The sequence below is a fragment of the Eleutherodactylus coqui genome, chromosome 4 (assembly GCF_035609145.1).
Source record: "Eleutherodactylus coqui strain aEleCoq1 chromosome 4, aEleCoq1.hap1, whole genome shotgun sequence".
In the NCBI taxonomy this organism is placed as follows: Eukaryota; Metazoa; Chordata; class Amphibia; order Anura; family Eleutherodactylidae; genus Eleutherodactylus; species Eleutherodactylus coqui.
Window position 1 is genome coordinate 296,292,664 of NC_089840.1, and position 17,751 is coordinate 296,310,414.

General features: G+C 47.9%; 1 protein-coding gene across 4 annotated transcripts in view; it reads left to right on the forward strand.

Moving 5' to 3' along the window:
• The window catches only part of VTI1A (vesicle transport through interaction with t-SNAREs 1A), a 468,860-nt gene that overhangs the window by 153,271 nt on the left and 297,838 nt on the right, over nucleotides 1–17,751 (forward strand). For all 4 annotated transcript variants that reach the window (XM_066601427.1, XM_066601425.1, XM_066601428.1 and 1 more), the window contains one exon: nucleotides 9,131–9,215. In XM_066601427.1, the coding sequence (XP_066457524.1) occupies nucleotides 9,131–9,215 (85 nt within the window). The remainder of the gene's footprint in view (nucleotides 1–9,130; nucleotides 9,216–17,751) is intronic.

Consider the following 17,751-nt stretch of genomic DNA (forward strand, 5'->3'; position numbering starts at 1 on the left):
TAGACACTGGTCTAGGTGTATTAACTTAAGTGTGTGTGTCAATACCGCTCGCATGCCTGCCATCCGCAGGGGCTCATTAGAGCCGGGGGTCTCGCTTCACAAGACATCCACTCACATTAAATGCGCAACGCCTCCTTTTTTCATCATCGTCATTAGAATTATTGTTATTATTTATTAGGATTCAGGCCTCTTCTTTTCTCGCATTGAAGCAGCATCTGTCACGCGGTACGGTTTTATTTTAATTTTTAGACCTAGCAGAAGGAGAGGAGGGGGTGGGGGACTAGGAGATCCCATTCTCTTCTTCTGTCATGAATTGTTTGTATGCATTAGTACAAGGAGGGTGAATGCAAACCAAAGACCATGGCTGTGACACAGAGCTTGCAATCAAGAGAGCTGATTATATCACCGCCGGCAGTAGTGTTGCATGTTGACAATGAGGCTGTTGTCGTGGGTGCATTAGGCATTACTAATAAGGATACTAAGTTGCTGTCTTATTTACATCTCTGCTTCACAAATGACTCATGCAGAAAGCTCACTTGGCACAAGAGCTTGCACTTTTTGACAGTTCCTCCCACCCTACCTTCCTTTCTTTCCCTTTTTTCCCTTCTTTCCCTTTTTTCCCCTTCATTACATTTCCTTTTCCTGTTTCCTTTCCATCTTTCCTTTTCCTTTCCTGCTTGCCTTTTCCTTTCCTGCTTGCCTTTTCCTTTCCTGCTTGCCTTTTCCTTTCCTGCTTGCCTTTCCCTTTCCTGCTTGCCTTTTCCTTTCCCTTTTTGCTTTTCTCTCCTTTTCTTCCCTTTCTTTCCTCCTTTAATACTTTCCTTTCCTCATATCCTTCCTTCCTTCGTTCCTTTCATCCATTCTTTCCTTCCTTCTTTCCTTTCCCCTCCTTTCCCTTACTTTCCTCTTTTTTCCCCTTCCTCCATTCCTCCCTTCCTTCCTCCTTTCCCCTTCCTTCCTTCCTCCTTCCTTCTTCCTTTCCCCTTCCTTCCTTCCTTCTTCCTTTCCCCTTCCTTCCTTCTCCTTTCCCCTTCCTTCCTTCTTCCTTTCCCCTTCCTTCCTTCCTTCCTCCTTTCCTTTCACCTTTCCCCCTTCCTTCCTTTTCCCCTTCCCTCTTTCCTTTCCCCCTTCCCTCTTTCCTTTTCCCCTTCCCTCCTTCCTTTTTCCCCTTCCCTCCTTCCTTTTCCCCTTCCCTCCTTCCTTTCCCCCTTCCCTCCTTCCTTTCCCCTTCCCTCCTTCCTTTCCTCTTCCTTCCTTTTCCCTTCCTCCCTCCCTCCCTTACTTTCTCCTTTCCCTTCCTCCCTTCCTCCTTTCCCTTCTTTCCTCCTCTCCTTTCCCTTCTTTCCTCCTCTCCTTTCCCTCCCTTCCTTCCTCCTCTCCTTTCCCTCCCTTCCTTCCTCCTCTCCTTTCCTCCCTTCCTTCCTCCTCTCCTTTCCCTCCTCTTCCTCCTCTCCTTTCCCTCCCTTCCTTCCTCCTTTACTTTCCCATTCCTCCCTTCCTTCTTTCCTTCCTTCCTTTCCCCTTCTTTCCTTCCTTCCCCCTTCCTTCCTTTCCCCCTTCTTTCCTTCCTTCCCCTTCCTTCCTTCCTTCCCCCTTCCTTCCTTCCTTTCCCCCTTCCTTCCTTCCTTTCCCCCTTCCTTCCTTCCTTTCCCCTTCCTTCCTTCCTTCCTTTCCCCCTTCCTTCCTTCCTTTCCCCTTCCTTCCTTCCTTTCCCCTTCCTTCCTTCCTTCCCCTTCCTTCCTTCCTTTCCCCCTTCCTTCCTTCCTTCCTTTCCCCCTTCCTTCCTTCCTTTCCCCCTTCCTTCCTTCCCCCTTCCTTCCTTCCTTCCCTTCCTTCCTTCCCCTTCCTTCCTTCCTTCCCCCTTCCTTCCTTTCCCCTTCCTTCCTTCCTTTCCCCTTCCTTCCTTCCTTTCCCCCTTCTCCTTCCTTCCTTCTTCCTTCCTTCCTTCTTCCTTCCTTCCTTCCTTCCTTTCCTTCCTTCTCCTTTCCCCTCTTCTTCCTTCCTTCCTTCCTCTCCCTTCCTTCCTTCCTTCCTTCCCTTCCTTCCTTCCTTTCCCTTCCTTCCTTCCTTTCCTTCCTTCTTCCACAAGGAAGGCAAGGAAAGAGGAAGGAGGAAGGAAGGGAAAGCAATCCAGACAAGGAACGAACGAACGACAAAGACCCCCTTTCCTTCCTTCCTTCCCTTCCTTCCTTCCTTCCTTCCTTCCTCCTTCCTTCCTTCCTTCCTCTTCCTTCCTTCCTTCCTTCCTTCCTTCCTTCCTTCCTTTCCTTCCTTCCTTCCTTCTTCCTTTCCTTTCCCCCTTCCTTCCTTCCTTCCCCTTCCTTCCTTCCTTTCCCCTTCCTTCCTTCCTTCCTTCCCCCTTCTTCCCTTCCTTTCCTTCCTTCCACCCTTCTTCCTTCCTTTCCCCCCTTCTTCCTTCCTTCCCCTTCTTCCTTCCTTCCCCCTTCTTTCCTTCCTTTCCCCCTTCTTCCTTCCTTTCCCCCCTTCTTCCTTCCCTTTCCTTCCCTTCTTTCTTCCTTTCCTTCTTCCTTCTCCTTCCTTTCCCCCCTTCTTCCTTCCTTCCTTCCCCCTTCCTTCCCTTCCTTCCTTTCCCTTCCTTTCCTCTTTCTTCTTCATCCCCCCTTCCTCCCTCCCTCCTTTCCCTTCCTTCCTCCTTTCCCTTCCTTCCTTCCTTTCCCTCTTCCTTCCTTCCTTCCTTTCCCCCTTCCTTCCTTCCTTTCCCCCTTCCTTCCTTCCTTCCCCCTTCCTTCCTTCCTTTCCCCTTCTTCCTTCCTTTCCCTCTTCCTTCCTTCCTTCCTTCCTTCCTTCCTTCCTTCCTTCCTTTCCCCCTTCCTTCCTTCCTTTCCCCCTTCTTCCTTCCTTTCCCCCTTCCTTCCTTCCTTCCTTCCCCTTCCTTCCTTCCTTCCTTTCCCCCTTCCTTCCTTCCTTTCCCCCTTCTTCCTTCCTTCCCCCTTCCTTCCTTCCTTTCCCCCTTCCTTCCTTCCTTCCTTTCCCCTTCCTTCCTTTCCCCCTTCCTTCCTTCCTTTCCCCCTTTCCTTCCTTCCTTCCTTTCCCCCTTCCTTCCTTCCTTCCTTTCCCCCTTCCTTCCTTCCTTCCTTTCCCCCTTCCTTCCTTCCTTTCCCCCTTCCTTCCTTCCTTTCCCCCTTCCGTCCTTTCCCCCCTTCCTTCCTTCCTTCCTTCCCCCTTCCTTCCTTCCTTTCCCCCTTCCGTCCTTTCCCCCCTTCCTTCCTTTCCCCCCTTCTTTCCTTCCTTTCCCCCTTCTTTCCTTCCTTTCCCCCTTCTTTCCTTCCTTTCCTCCCCCTTCTTTCCTTCCTTTCCCCCCTTCTTTCCTTCCTTTCCCCCTTCTTTCCTTCCTCCCCCCTTCTTTCCTTCCTTTCCCCCCCTTCTTTCCTTCCTTTCCCCCCTTCTTTCCTTCCTCCCCCCTTCTTTCCTTCCTTTCCCCCTCCTTCCTTCCTTCCTTTCCCTCTTCCTTCCTTCCTTCCTTTCCCCCTTCCTTCCTTCCTTTCCCCCTTCCTTCCTTCCTTTCCCCCTTCCTTCCTTCCTTCCTTTCCCCCTTCCTTCCTTTCCCCCTTCCGTCCTTTCCCCCCTTCCTTCCTTTCCCCCCTTCTTCCTTCCTTTCCCCCTTCTTCCTTCCTTTCCCCTTCTTTCCTTCCTTTCCCCCCTTCTTTCCTTCCTTTCGCCCCCTTCTTTCCTTCCTTTCCCCCCTTCTTTCCTTCCTCCCCCCTTCTTTCCTTCCTTTCCCCCCCTTCTTTCCTTCCTTCCCCCCCCTCTTTCCTTCCTTTCCCCCCTTCCTTCCTTCCTTTCCCCTTCCCTGCTTCCTTTCCCCCCTTCCTCCTTCCTTTCCCCCTTCCTCCTTCCTTTCCCTTCCTTTCCTCTTTCTTCCTTCATCCCCCTTCCTCCCTCCTTTCCTTTCCCTTCCTTCCTCCTCTCCTTTCCCTTCCTTCCTCCTCCATTTCCCTCCCTTCCTCCTCTCCTTTCCCTCCCTTCCTCCTCTCCTTTCCCTCTCTTCCTTCCTTCCTCCTTTCCTTTCCCATTCCTCCCTTCCTTCCTTTCCCCCTTCCTTCCTTCCTTTCACCCTCCCTTCCTTTCACCCTTCCCTCCTTCCTTTCCCTTCCTTTCCTCTTCCTTCCTTCATCCCTCCTTCCCTTCCCCTTCCTTCCTTCATCCCTCCTTCCCTTCCCTTCCTTTCCTCTTCCTTCCTTCATCCCCCCTTCCTTCCTTCATCCCCCCTTCCTTCCTCCCTCCCTCCCTCCCTTCCTTCCTTTCTACCTCCCTCCCTTCCTTCCTCCTTCCCTTCCTTCCTCCTTCCCTTCCTTCCTCCTTCCCTCCCTTCCTCCTCTCCTTTCCCTCCCTTCCTCCTCTCCTTTCCCTCCCTTCCTCCTCTCCTTTCCTCCCTTCCTCCTCTCCTTTCCCTCTCTTCTTCCTTCCTCCTTTCCTTTCCCATTCCTCTCTTCCTTCCTTCCTCCTTTCCTTTCCCATTCCTCCCTTCCTTCCTTCCCCCCTTCCTTCCTTCCTTTCCCCCTCCCTTCCTTCACCCTTCCCTCCTTCCTTCCCTTCCTTTCCTCTTCCTTCCTTCATCCCTCCTTCCCTTCCCCTTCCTTTCCTCTTCCTTTCTTCATCCCCCCTTCCTCCCTCCCTCCCTCCCTTCCTTCCTCCTTCCCTCCCTTCCTCCTCTCCTTTCCCTCCCTTCCTCCTCTCCTTTCCCTTTCTTCCTTCCTCCTTTCCTTTCTCTTTCTTTCTTCCTCCTTTCCTTTCCCTTTCTTCCTTCCTCCTTTCCTTTTCCTTCCTTCCTCCTTTCCCTTCCTTCCTTCCTCCTTTCCCTTCCTTCCTTCCTCCTTTCCCTTTCTTCCTTCCTTCTTTCCTTTCCATTTCTTCCTTCCTACTTTCCTTTTCCTTCCTTCCTCCTTTCCTTTTCCTTCCTTCCTCCTTTCCCTTTCTTCCTTCCTCCTTTCCCTTTCTTCCTTCCTCCTTTCCCTTTCTTCCTTCCTCCTTTCCCTTTCTTCCTTCCTCCTTTCATTTCCCTTTCTTCCTTCCTCCTTTCCTTTCCCTTTCTTCCTTCCTCCTTTCCTTTCCCTTCTTTCCTCCCTCCTCCTTTCCTTTCCCTTTCCTCCCTCCTCCTTTCCTTTCCCTTTCTTCCTTCCTCCTTTCCTTTCTCTTTCTTTCTTCCTCCTTTCCTTTCCCTTTCTTCCTTCCTCCTTTCCTTTCTCTTTCTTTCTTCCTCCTTTCCTTTCCCTTTCTTCCTTCCTCCTTTCCTTTTCCTTCCTTCCTCCTTTCCCTTTCTTCCTTCCTTCTTTCCTTTCCATTTCTTCCTTCCTCCTTTCCCTTTCTTCCTTCCTTCTTTCCTTTCCATTTCTTCCTTCCTCCTTTCCTTTTCCTTCCTTCCTCCTTTCCCTTTCTTCCTTCCTTCTTTCCTTTCCATTTCTTCCTTCCTCCTTTCCTTTTCCTTCCTTCCTCCTTTCCCTTTCTTCCTTCCTCCTTTCCTTTCCCTTTCTTCCTTCCTCCTTTCCTTTCCCTTTCTTCCTTCCTCCTTTCCTTTCCCTTTCTTCCTTCCTCCTTTCCTTTCCCTTTCTTCCTTCCTCCTTTCCTTTCTCTTTCTTCCTTCCTCCGTTCCTTTCTCTTTCTTTCTTCCTCCTTTCCTTTCCCTTTCTTCCTTCCTCCTTTCCTTTTCCTTCCTTCCTCCTTTCCCTTCCTTCCTTCCTCCTTTCCCTTCCTTCCTTCCTCCTTTCCCTTCCTTCCTTCCTCCTTTCCCTTTCTTCCTTCCTCATTTCCTTTCCATTTCTTCCTTCCTCCTTTCCTTTTCCTTCCTTCCTCCTTTCCTTTTCCTTCCTTCCTCCTTTCCTTTTCCTTCCTTCCTCCTTTCCCTTTCTTCCTTCCTCCTTTCCCTTTCTTCCTTCCTCCTTTCCCTTTCTTCCTTCCTCCTTTCCCTTTCTTCCTTCCTCCTTTCCTTTCCCTTTCTTCCTTCCTCCTTTCCTTTCCCTTTCTTCCTTCCTCCTTTCCTTTCCCTTTCTTCCTTCCTCCTTTCCTTTCCCTTCTTTCCTCCCTCCTCCTTTCCTTTCCCTTTCCTCCCTCCTCCTTTCCTTTCCCTTTCTTCCTTCCTCCTTTCCTTTCTCTTTCTTTCTTCCTCCTTTCCTTTCCCTTTCTTCCTTCCTCCTTTCCTTTCTCTTTCTTTCTTCCTCCTTTCCTTTCTCTTTCTTTCTTCCTCCTTTCCTTTCCCTTTCTTCCTTCCTCCTTTCCTTTTCCTTCCTTCCTCCTTTCCCTTTCTTCCTTCCTTCTTTCCTTTCCATTTCTTCCTTCCTCCTTTCCTTTTCCTTCCTTCCTCCTTTCCCTTTCTTCCTTCTTTCCTTTCCATTTCTTCCTTCCTCCTTTCCTTTTCCTTCCTTCCTCCTTTCCCTTTCTTCCTTCCTCCTTTCCTTTCCCTTTCTTCCTTCCTCCTTTCCTTTCCCTTTCTTCCTTCCTCCTTTCCTTTCCCTTTCTTCCTTCCTCCTTTCCTTTCTCTTTCTTCCTTCCTCCTTTCCTTTCTCTTTCTTCCTTCCTCCTTTCCTTTCTCTTTCTTCCTTCCTCCTTTCCTTTCCCTTCCTTCCTCCTTTCCTTTCCCTTCCTTCCTTCCTCCTTTCCTTTCCCTTTCTGCCTTTTTCCTTTCCTTTCCCATTCCTCCCTTCCTTCTTTCCCTTCCTTCCTCCTTTCCTTTCCCTTTCCTCCATCCTCCTTTCCTTTCCCTTTCCTCCCTCCTCCTTTCCTTTACCTTTCCTCCCTCCTCCTTTCCTTTCCCTTTCTTCCTTCCCCCTTTCCTTTCTCTTTCTTCCTTCCTCCTTTCCTTTCTCTTTCTTTCTTCCTCCTTTCCTTTCTCTTTCTTCCTTCCTCCTTTCCTTTCCCTTTCTTCCTTCCTCCTTTCCCTTCCTTCCTTCCTCCTTTCCCTTCCTTCCTTCCTCCTTTCCTTTCCCTTTCTGCCTTTTTCCTTTCCTTTCCCTTTCTGCCTTTTTCCTTTCCTTTCCCTTTCTGCCTTTTTCCTTTCCTTTCCCTTTCTGCCTTTTTCCTTTCCTTTCCCTTTCTGCCTTTTTCCTTTCCTTTCCCTTTCTGCCTTTTTCCTTTCCTTTCCCATTCCTCCCTTCCTCCTTTCCTTTTCTGCCTTCCTCCTTTCCTTTTCTGCCTTCCTCCTTTCCTTTCCCTTTCTGCCTTTATCCTTTCCTTTCCCATTCCTCCCTTCCTTCTTTCCCTGCCTTCCTCCTTTCCTTTCCCTTTCTGCCTTCCTCCTTTCCTTTCCCTTTCTGCCTTCCTTCTTTCCTTTCCCTTTCTGCCTTCCTCCTTTCCTTTCCCTTTTCTTTTCGTTTGCTTTCTCCCTTCCTGTCTTTTATTTTCCTTTGTTTTCTCCCTCCCTTTCTTTTCCTTTCCTTTGCTTTCTCTGTCTTTCCTTTCCTTTCCTCTGTCCCTCCCTTTATTTTCCTTTGCTTTTCTTTGTCCCTCCCTTTCTTTTTTCTTTGCTTTGCTTTGTCCCTCCCTTTCTTTTTTCTTTGCTTTGCTTTGTCCCTTCCTTTCTTTTCCTTTGCTTTGTCCCTCCCTTTCTTTTCCTTTCCTTTGCTTTGTCCCTCTCTTTCTTTTCCTGTCCTTTGCTTTCTCTGTCTTTCCTTTCCTTTTCTTTGCTTTCTCCCTCCCTTTCTTTTCCTTTCCTTTGCTTGCTCTGTCTTTTCCTTTCTCCCTCCCTTTCTTTTCCTTTACTTTGTCCCTTCCTTTCTTTTCCTTTGCTTTGCTTTGTCCTTTCCTTTCTTTTCCTTTGCTTTGTCCCTCCCTTTCTTTTCCTTTGCTTCGTCCCTCCCTTTCTTTTCCTTTGCTTTGTCCCTCCCTTTCTTTTCCTTTGCTTTGCTTTGTCCCTCCCTTTCTTTTCCTTTGCTTTGCTTTGTCCCTCCCTTTCTTTTCCTTTGCTTTGCTTTGTCCCTCCCTTTCTTTTCCTTTGCTTTGCTTTGTCCCTCCCTTTCTTTTCCTTTGCTTTGCTTTGTCCCTCGCTTCCTTTTTAAAGTTCCAAGTATTGGCTGTCAAGGGAAATTGAGAGGGAGAAGGGGTGTCCTATGGGTGACAGAGTCCCATGAAAACTAGTATGGCTAAGAAGTGTAGGCACCAGGAAAAGCCAAGAGGAGGTAACCTGTTAGGTGCCAGTTAAAGCTGAGACAAAGTAACCTATGAGTAACAAAGTCCCATGAGAAGTAGTATGGCTAACAATGGTAGACAACAGGGAAAACTGAGAGGGGGTAGGAATATATGGATGGACTTAGTTCCATAAAACTGGGAGGGCTGAGGGAGTAACTATGGGTGACCGAGTCCCCTGAGAACTAGTATGGCTGTCAATGGTAGGCACCAGGGATAGCAGAGAGGGAGGCTCCTATAGATGACTGAGTCCCCTGAGTACTAGTATGGCTGTCAATGGTAGGCATCAGGGAAAGCAGAGAGGGAGGATCGTATAGATGACCGAGTCCCCTGAGTACTAGTATGGCTGTCAGTGGTAGGCGGCAGACGGTTACTTCCAATTTTACAAATTGAAGTCTAGAGTGCAAACAGCTTCATTTTTAGCTGGGGCATTATTTTTAAGAAGGGGAGAAATCCAAATTGCATCCCTCTGCCTATGAGCGCGTTACCTGAGCAGAATTGCAGATAAACTCCCAACTACACATTCATTTCATCTCTTCCAGTGACTCGGTAACTTCTTAATCTCTGAACCCTTGAGAGGCGAGCGCCGCCGACACGTAACAACGCCTCGTAAGCAGCCTGGGAGTGTCAGACATGGAGGCTTCATCTCCTTTCCTAATTATTAAGTATAAAGATAAGAAATAGGATAATTTGCTACCAAGAACCATCCTGCATTGAAAGTCTTTAGCATCTTTAAAGGAAGCCAAAGGGTTTAATTCCTACCTAGCGGAGGCCCTCGCCCACCTTCTGCCTCGATCAGAGGCTCCGGCACCCGCGGGGGGGACGTGTTCTGGCTTAACACTTGAAAGTCTTTGCCTCCTTCCAGAGTTTTACATTCTAACATTTTAATTGATTAATTAAGGAAGCGACATCGGTGGACCTCCACCTGACACCTTGCTTTGAGCTTTGCAGAATTTGTGTTTTATTTTCTACCTTTTTTTTATTTTTCTTGCAGAGGGCTCATCTGCTGGATAATACGGAGCGGCTGGAGCGGTCATCGCGGAGGCTGGAGGCCGGATACCAGATAGCGGTGGAGACCGGTAAGTGTCCTGCCGTACAAGAAAGTATCAAACATTTATGTCCCACTTCAAAGTTCAGGACGGGCAGGGTCATATATTCCATAATGGAGCACAGCGGATTGCACCCCTCCCCCACAGTAATTCTGTGTTTCCTAGTTTCGACATCACTTTATACTTTATGGCTTGTACTTCGTTCTGTCTTTCTGCTCCTGTGTTGCCAGGGATTAAGCCTATATATATATATATTATGCTGTACCGCTGGCGAAGATCCAGATTCTGCAGTTGTGTACTGATGCTTACTAGAGATGAGTGGGCATCGCTCTTCTCGAGTGACTGCTTACTGGTCCGAGCAGGCTCGGGTGGGGCGGCGGGGGTGAGCGGGAGGGTAGAGAGAGAGAAAGAGAGATCTCTCTCACTCTTCCCCCCCGCCACCCCCCGGACACGCTCGAACCAGTAAGCAGGTACTCGAAGAGCGATGCTCGCTTGAGTAACTGATTTAACCAGTAAGTCCTACCAAATGCAACCTTCAAGGGCAGCTGCAGAAATCCAGCGATCGGAGCAACTGCCAACGAGGTTGGTCATCTGTGCTAGACTAGCCGCGGTCTCACTGCCAACCACGGGGGGTTTCTCATGTAAGGGGGTGGAGAGTATACCGAGAATGGCGTGACCGAGGAAAACATCCAGCAGAAGGGGGTCCTGTGGACGGAAACAACTCATCACTGAAAGGGGTCGGAGGAGGATGTCAGGAATCGTTCTGACCAACAGGCTGCACAGTCAGCTGAATACAACGCTGGAGCTCCAACTAACGTGTCCGAACGCACAACTCGCCGTTCCTCCGCACGGATGGTATAACAGCGGACGACCAGTTCCAGCGCCATTATGTCTAAGAGAAACAGAAAGGAGACTCCAGCAGGCAAAAGAGCGCAAAACTTGTATCACTGAGCAGCGAGAAAACATCTCCTGGTCAGATGGAGCCAGATTTATGTTGCTGATGGGAGGTCAGAATTAGGTGCAAGCAGCATGAATTGCTGACCCCTTCCTGTGAGCCGGTCAGAACATGTCAGCACCTCCATCTAATCTGCAGAGACTACAAGAAGCTTCCTGTCCGCAGGGACCGAGTTTTCTGCAGAATGGGTTCATCACCGAGTGGAATATACGCTGCAACAAACTACTGCGGTTTACAAAGGAGTCCAATGCTGCGAGATGGCGGGTGATGAAGGGCGGCCGGTGGATGTCTGTGAGGTTCATATGGGGCAGAATTGCTTACAAAATCTCTGCAGCAAATCCATCCGAATGGAGATGTGTCACCCGTGTGCAGGAGGCCTAAGGGCAATCTCACATGAGCGAGTGCAATATCGGGCCGCTCGAGAACATGCAATGCCCCCGCGGATGCAGGACCAAAAAACGCCTCCCTTCACTCCAGCGCAGTCGTGATCCTCCGGGATGGCTCAAGTATCTCCCATTGTCTTCAATAGGAAACCTCACAGCGCCGGGAAATGTGTTTTCTGGCCACATTAAAAACGATGAGCGAGGCGTTCCGAGGGACCCCCAAACATTGGGCAGGCCGCCATTTTTTAATTTTTTTTTTCCTCACGCTATGATGTTAGGGGGAAAAAATTGCTCATGTATATGGACCCATTCAAAAGAATCGTATTCGTGCGTCTCGCAGCGCACAAACCTAGCGCGGTTGTCTCGGCCGTGTGAAAGCGGCCTGTTAAAGGCAAATTCTCTTTATTGACACCTGAGGATCCGAGGACCAGGGGAGCCGAGCCCGCCCCATACCCAGCGGCTACCAGAGTTTGCTCTGTTTGTGACAATTAACTCTTTAGATGCTGTTAGCGGGGGGAGGGTGTGGGGGGGGGTGGATTTGACCCTTCTTAATAAAAATGTAAAAAATATGTTTTTTACAAACCGAAAGCAAAAAAAATGTAAAAATATTAATAATTGAAACAAAAAACCCCAAAACAAGAATTCCTGTTTTCGCTATAAACAATCTGTATCGTCGTGTGTCCCCCCCCCCCCCCCCCCACACGCACATATTCGGTATCACCATTTACGTAAAAGTCCAAACTATTATGTGATGAAAACATTACACCGTTATGGCTCTCTGACTCAATGGAAAGACATTTTTGTGTAAAGGGCCGCTCCATGCCTGCCCCTCATCTGATTGCTGGTCACTCTGGAGGTCTTCTCTGTGTATTCCAGGCACTTCCATGCAGTGCAGCCCCCTGTCAGCCACCATGATGCATTAGCAAGGGTTATACCATTCTAGCTGCAGGGGGTGCAGTGTTATTATTACCTTCTCTATAAATATACAATGAGCTGTGATCTCCTCTATTGTAGCTGTGTGATCATCAGTGCCTGTGGTCGGAGGGCCGTCTCTGTAGTAGATCTATGTAACAGCATCACACAGGCTTTGAAATTGACCAGAAAATGATTCCATAACCCCAAGTAGATCTGAGCCGATCAGAACTGAGATCCCTGTAATCGTGCAGCAAAGTTCGTGTCATTTTTTTTTCAGCACTGTAAATCCACTAAAAACGAAACCCCCCAAAATGGCGCAATTATATGTGTCCCATTTTAAAAATGCTAACGTTTTTTCTGTACATTAAACGGTATCAACTCCTTCTGTGAAAAAAGCAAAAATCATCCTGCGGCCGTGTCAGCGGGAACGTGAAAAACGTATAGCTCTTGGAAGACTGGAGTGCGAAAAAGAAACCTCTCTGGTCCTGAAGGGGTTAATGACGATTGGTCTAATTAAGTTTAGTTTATCGTTACATCTTGTTACAATCTAATTATACTGTAATATTGAGTGACTTTGTAAATCCTTTCTTTTGCAGTCTTGCATTGAGTATCATTGTGTCTTGTACTCCGGTCACATCCAAAGCTGCAGTTAGATTGCAGTGGTTGCAGAGCTGTATGAGCTATGTGCTGTCGCTCCTTAGGAGATCTCTAGTGTTTTCCTGTAAGCACTACTTCTGCATCGTTGCACTGAACTACCCGGAGACCAGCTGAATTTGAGTGCAGCTGTGGCTGTGACTGGAGTAGAAGACAAAATGCAAGGAGAGTTCTGCATTAATCATCCTTTTAGATTCCAGCTGTCCAATGGCCCTCACAATCAGTATATATCACATTCCAGTTACATCCAGAGCTGCAGTCATCTCTTGGGAGCGAGCAGCATGATCTGGGCGGCTCACCTCTAACCTCTCGCACCCTAAAACAGCACATTGCGGGAGATAAACGGGAGATGGACAGAACTTTGCTTGCAGCTCTGGGTGTGACTGGAGTACAGGACCTGCTATTATGATTCCAGCAGCAGGAGCTTCGCTTTGTATATCTTCCTCTTGGAGGAAAAAACAAATGAGAACTACTAATAAATTAATTGACCAAATGGCGCTGCGGCGGGCGCGCTTCCATGAGCCTCCCTGTGGCATTGCCTCACTAATCAGCTGTCAGCGGTTCCCGGTCCTGCTAAAGTGCGCAGCAGTTTTGTTCCATAATGTGGAAATTAGTGAATTGTCAGTGCTTGAGGTTTGACACTCGCTTTTCGTTCTCAGCGTGTAATGATGGCAGCGGTGGGCTCACTGATGTGTTCATAAATAGCGCGCTTGCGAGACAATCCCGCTTGTCACATTGACGCGGTACGCGGAACGCTCTGCTTACAGACTGACAACAACGCTTAGTTTAAAATTCGAATTAAGAGATTCGTATGAAGACGTCTGAAACTTTTCCAGATAATTTTCCTTTAGAGGGAAGCGCTCGTTATGTATCACCGCGGCCTCGGGGGGGGGGGGGGGAGGGGTTTGAGGGGGGGTTTGCAATTGCTACTTGATTGATATATTTGTGAGTTCGGCCAAAGCATATCCCAAACCTCAATGCATCGCCATGGCGAATCTCAAACCCGTGTGCCGACTAGTAAAACTAATGAGAGGGAAATTCAGAAAAGTGACACCTATAGACCAAAAGTAGGAACTGCACATCAGCAGAGCTCGTCACTGTAGGCATTAGTGGAAGGGAACTAGTTAATACTGTATCTCCTCAGTGGTGCTTCGGATTTGTACTCCCAGTTCCGGCCGCCTATACCCACGGAGGGCTAATAAGTCCAAAATGGCTGTATGTATGGTGGAATAAATGGCGCTGTACTTATAAAGAGTTTTCCATGACTTAGAGGATAGATAATCTATCGGACGGGGAGGATCCAATTCGTGCCACCTCTGCCAATCACCTGGTTGAAGGGGCTGTGCCACTCGAGGAAGAACTACAGTCTCCTCATTGTATACCAGGGACAGCACTGTGCATCACCTTGTGGCTGTGCATGGTATTGCAGCTCAGTCCCATTCACTTCAATTGGATGTGTCTATGTGCCATTAATCAGCTGGTGGGTGGAGTCGGACGCCCACGGACCCGCTGTTGATGGTCTGTGCCTGCAGATAGGTTCTGAATAGCTCCTTCGGGTTACGCTGAGATGTAACGAAAATGCTGCACATTTTTCACACCACAGTGTTTCTGCATCAAAAAATCCCGTCAAAATCTGCTGCGTATTTCAGTTTACTCCGTTCTCCTTTCACCTCCCCATACCCCACGCTCCGCACTCAGAGCTCAGCAAACACCGAAACTGCTACTTGGGGTTCCAATTTTTCATTTCCTGAAGACGTGATCATTCAATCTCTGGGATAGTGCACTGCATTACTTATGTATTGCATTCTACTCAGCCTATGGCAGCAGCCTATCAGACTCTGCAGGAGGCGGGGCCTAATAGGCTGAGTTACATAGCAGACACGGAGGACATTGTCACACCTTAGCCTGCTAGTACCATGCAGTCACACTGCGGGGTGCTGATGGGTGACCGAAGAAGCCCCTCCCCCTATCATCTGCTGATTGTGGCAAGTTAAGGGGTTAAACTGCCGGACTACGAGGTTTCTCCAGTACTAGTGGTTAGAGCAGGAGCCGCGCTGTCAGTAGTCGGCCAAGCCACCATCCTAAGAAGATGAAAGTGCAGGTTTAAAGCCCGTTAGTGACCGCCATAAAAGGCGTATTGCGGTCACTGCGGTGTTGTTGAATACAATATTTTTGCATTGATCTAAATGCTCCGGCGCTGTCCTCTGATAGGATGCACCTCTGGGGACTCCTCCCCCTTGGATATGTTCTATCCTTCCATGATGACGGCCGTGTGTCTCCGGGTCTATGAAGATGACAGATCGGCCGGCACCAGCCTGCGCGTCGCCTTCTTACTTCCTAGTTGTCTGGAATCCTACTGGACTCGGCGCCTATCTATAACTTCAGTCTCCGCTTGACTAGACGGCGGAGGCTTTGCTGCAAAGAGCAGCATCTCTCCTCGCTAAAAGGCCTCCTTCCCCTTCCTTTTATGCCTCCTCTAACTTTGAAACCAGTTTTCAAAGATGGTCTTGGAGCTACCCTCCCATCGCACCGACGTCTGAAGTAAGACAAAAAAAAAATTCTACCCGGATTTTGATAGAAAAACTAGATCTAACAGGTAACAGCATGGTAGGCTGCGCATTTCAAAGGTCGGTGCGATGGGAGGGAAAAGAAATCCTGCCTCGCCTGGAAATTGTAAGTGAGAAGGACGAGAACAATATTTATATCCCCGCTGAGCCGGGACTTTGCCGCCTTTCCGAGGGGGACGCCGGCTGGGAAGGGCTTCATCCTGACTCATGGGTGTCAATAACTTGTCACGTACGCAGAAGGCAGACTGAATGCCGGGAGCCGCTCACATCCCGCAGATTCCTCTCCGCCTCGCCTTACGGCACAGGCTTTGTGTTTCCTTCGACGTTGCACTAGTTCCCAGATACCCGTATTCTGGAGCATATAAGTACGTATATACTGTATACAAGCGTGTGTGTGTCTGCATCTCTATCTATGACACGTGTGCACTGCTAAAAACAAAAACCGCCAGGAACACGTAAGTAGCAGTGTAAGCCCAAGTCACACTTCATGGATATCAGTCCAGTTAGTCGGGTCCCCATGTGCTAATTTTGTACAGTTAAATCCCTACCCACCACCCACGGCCATCAGTGCAGACATTGGCTGCTGTGGGCAGGCGGGGGGGGGGGCTGCATTACCACATTGGGGACCCACACCCGCAGGACGCAGAAGAAATTTGGTATGAATTATACCTGCTTCGGTGCGAATGAAAATCACAACTGTAGCATCGGAGAGGTGATGACAGGACACCCCTAAATGCAGCAACAGAGCCAAGCTCAGTACATAGATACAAAACCAGGACCTAGCCCATACGATAAACACAGCGCAGAACCAAACTCAGTACATAGATACAATACCAGGACCTAGCCCATACGATAAACACAGCGCAGAACCAAACTCAGTATATAGAGACAATACCAGGACCTAGCCAATACGATAAACACAGCGCAGAACCAAACTCAGTACATAGATACAATACCAGGACCTAGCCCATACGATAAAAACAGCACAGAACCAAATTCAGTACATAGATACAATACCAGGACCTAGCCCATACGATAAACACCGCGCAGAACCAAACTCAGTACATAGATACAATACCAGGACCTAGCCCATACAATAAACACAGCACAGAAGCAAACTCAGTACATAGATACAATACCAGGACCTAGCCAATACGATAAACACAGCGCAGAACCAAGCTCAGTACATAGATACAATACCAGGACCTAGCCAATACGATAAACACAGCGCAGAACCAAGCTCAGTACATAGATACAATAACAGGACCTAGCCAATACGACTAACACAGCACAGAACCAAACTCAGTACATAGAGACAATACCAGGACCTAGCCCATACGACTAACACAGCACAGAACCAAACTCAGTACATAGATACAATACCAGGACCTAGCCCATATGATAAACACAGCACAGAACCAAACTCAGTACATAGATACAATACCAGGACCTAGCCCATATGATAAACACAGCACAGAACCAAACTCAGTACATAGATATAATACCAGGACCTAGCCCATACGATAAACAGTGCAGGACCAAACTCAGTACATAGATACAATACCAGGGCCTAGCCAATACGATAAACACAGCACAGAACCAAACTCAGTACATAGATACAATACCAGGACCTAGCCCATATGATAAACACAGCACAGAACCAAACTCAGTACATAGATACAATACCAGGACCTAGCCCATATGATAAACACAGCACAGAACCAAACTCAGTACATAGATACAATACCAGGACCTAGCCCATATGATAAACACAGCACAGAACCAAACTCAGTACATAGATATAATACCAGGACCTAGCCCATATGATAAACACAGCACAGAACCAAACTCAGTACATAGATACAATACCAGGACCTAGGCTATACGATAAACAGTGGAGAACCAAACTCAGTACATAGATACAATACCAGGACCTAGCCAATACGATAAACACAGCACAGAACCAAACTCAGTACATAGATACAATACTAGGACCTAGCCAATACAATAAACAGCACAGAACCAAACTCAGTACATAGAGACAATACCAGGACCTAGCCCATACGACTAACACAGCACAGAACCAAACTCGGTACATAGATACAATACCAGGACCTAGCCAATACGATAAACAGTGGAGAACCAAACTCAGTACATAGATACAATACCAGAACCTAGCCAATACGATAAACACAGCACAGAACCAAACTCAGTACATAGATACAATACCAGGACCTAGCCCATATGATAAACACAGCACAGAACCAAACTCAGTACATAGATACAATACCAGGACCTAGCCCATACGATAAACACAGCGCAGAACCAAACTCAGTACATAGATACAATACCAGGACCTAGCCCATATGATAAACACAGCACAGAACCAAACTCAGTACATAGATACAATACCAGGACCTAGCCAATACGATAAACACAGCACAGAACCAAACTCAGTACATAGATACAATACCAGAACCTAGCCCATATGATAAACACAGCACAGAACCAAACTCAGTACATAGATACAATACCAGGACCTAGCCCATATGATAAACACAGCACAGAACCAAACTCAGTACATAGATACAATACCAGGACCTAGCCCATATGATAAACACAGCACAGAACCAAACCCAGTACATAGATACAATACCAGGACCTAGCCCATATGATAAACACAGCACAGAACCAAACTCAGTACATAGATACAATACCAGGACCTAGCCCATATGATAAACACAGCACAGAACCAAACTCAGTACATAGATACAATACTAGGACCTAGCCAATACGATAAACACAGCGCAGAACCAAACTAAGTACATAGATACAATACTAGGACCTAGCCAATACGATAAACACAGCGCAGAACCAAACTCAGTACATAGATACAATACCAGGACCTAGCCAATACGATAAACAATGCAGAACCAAACTCAGTACATAGATACAATACCAGGATTTGGCCTATACCATTTTCAGCTACTTTTATGCAAATGAAAGTGACAATAGGAGCATCGGAGAGGTGACAGCAGGCACCCCACCACCACCTCTAAAACAAAGGGACACCATTTCTCCCTCATTCGTGA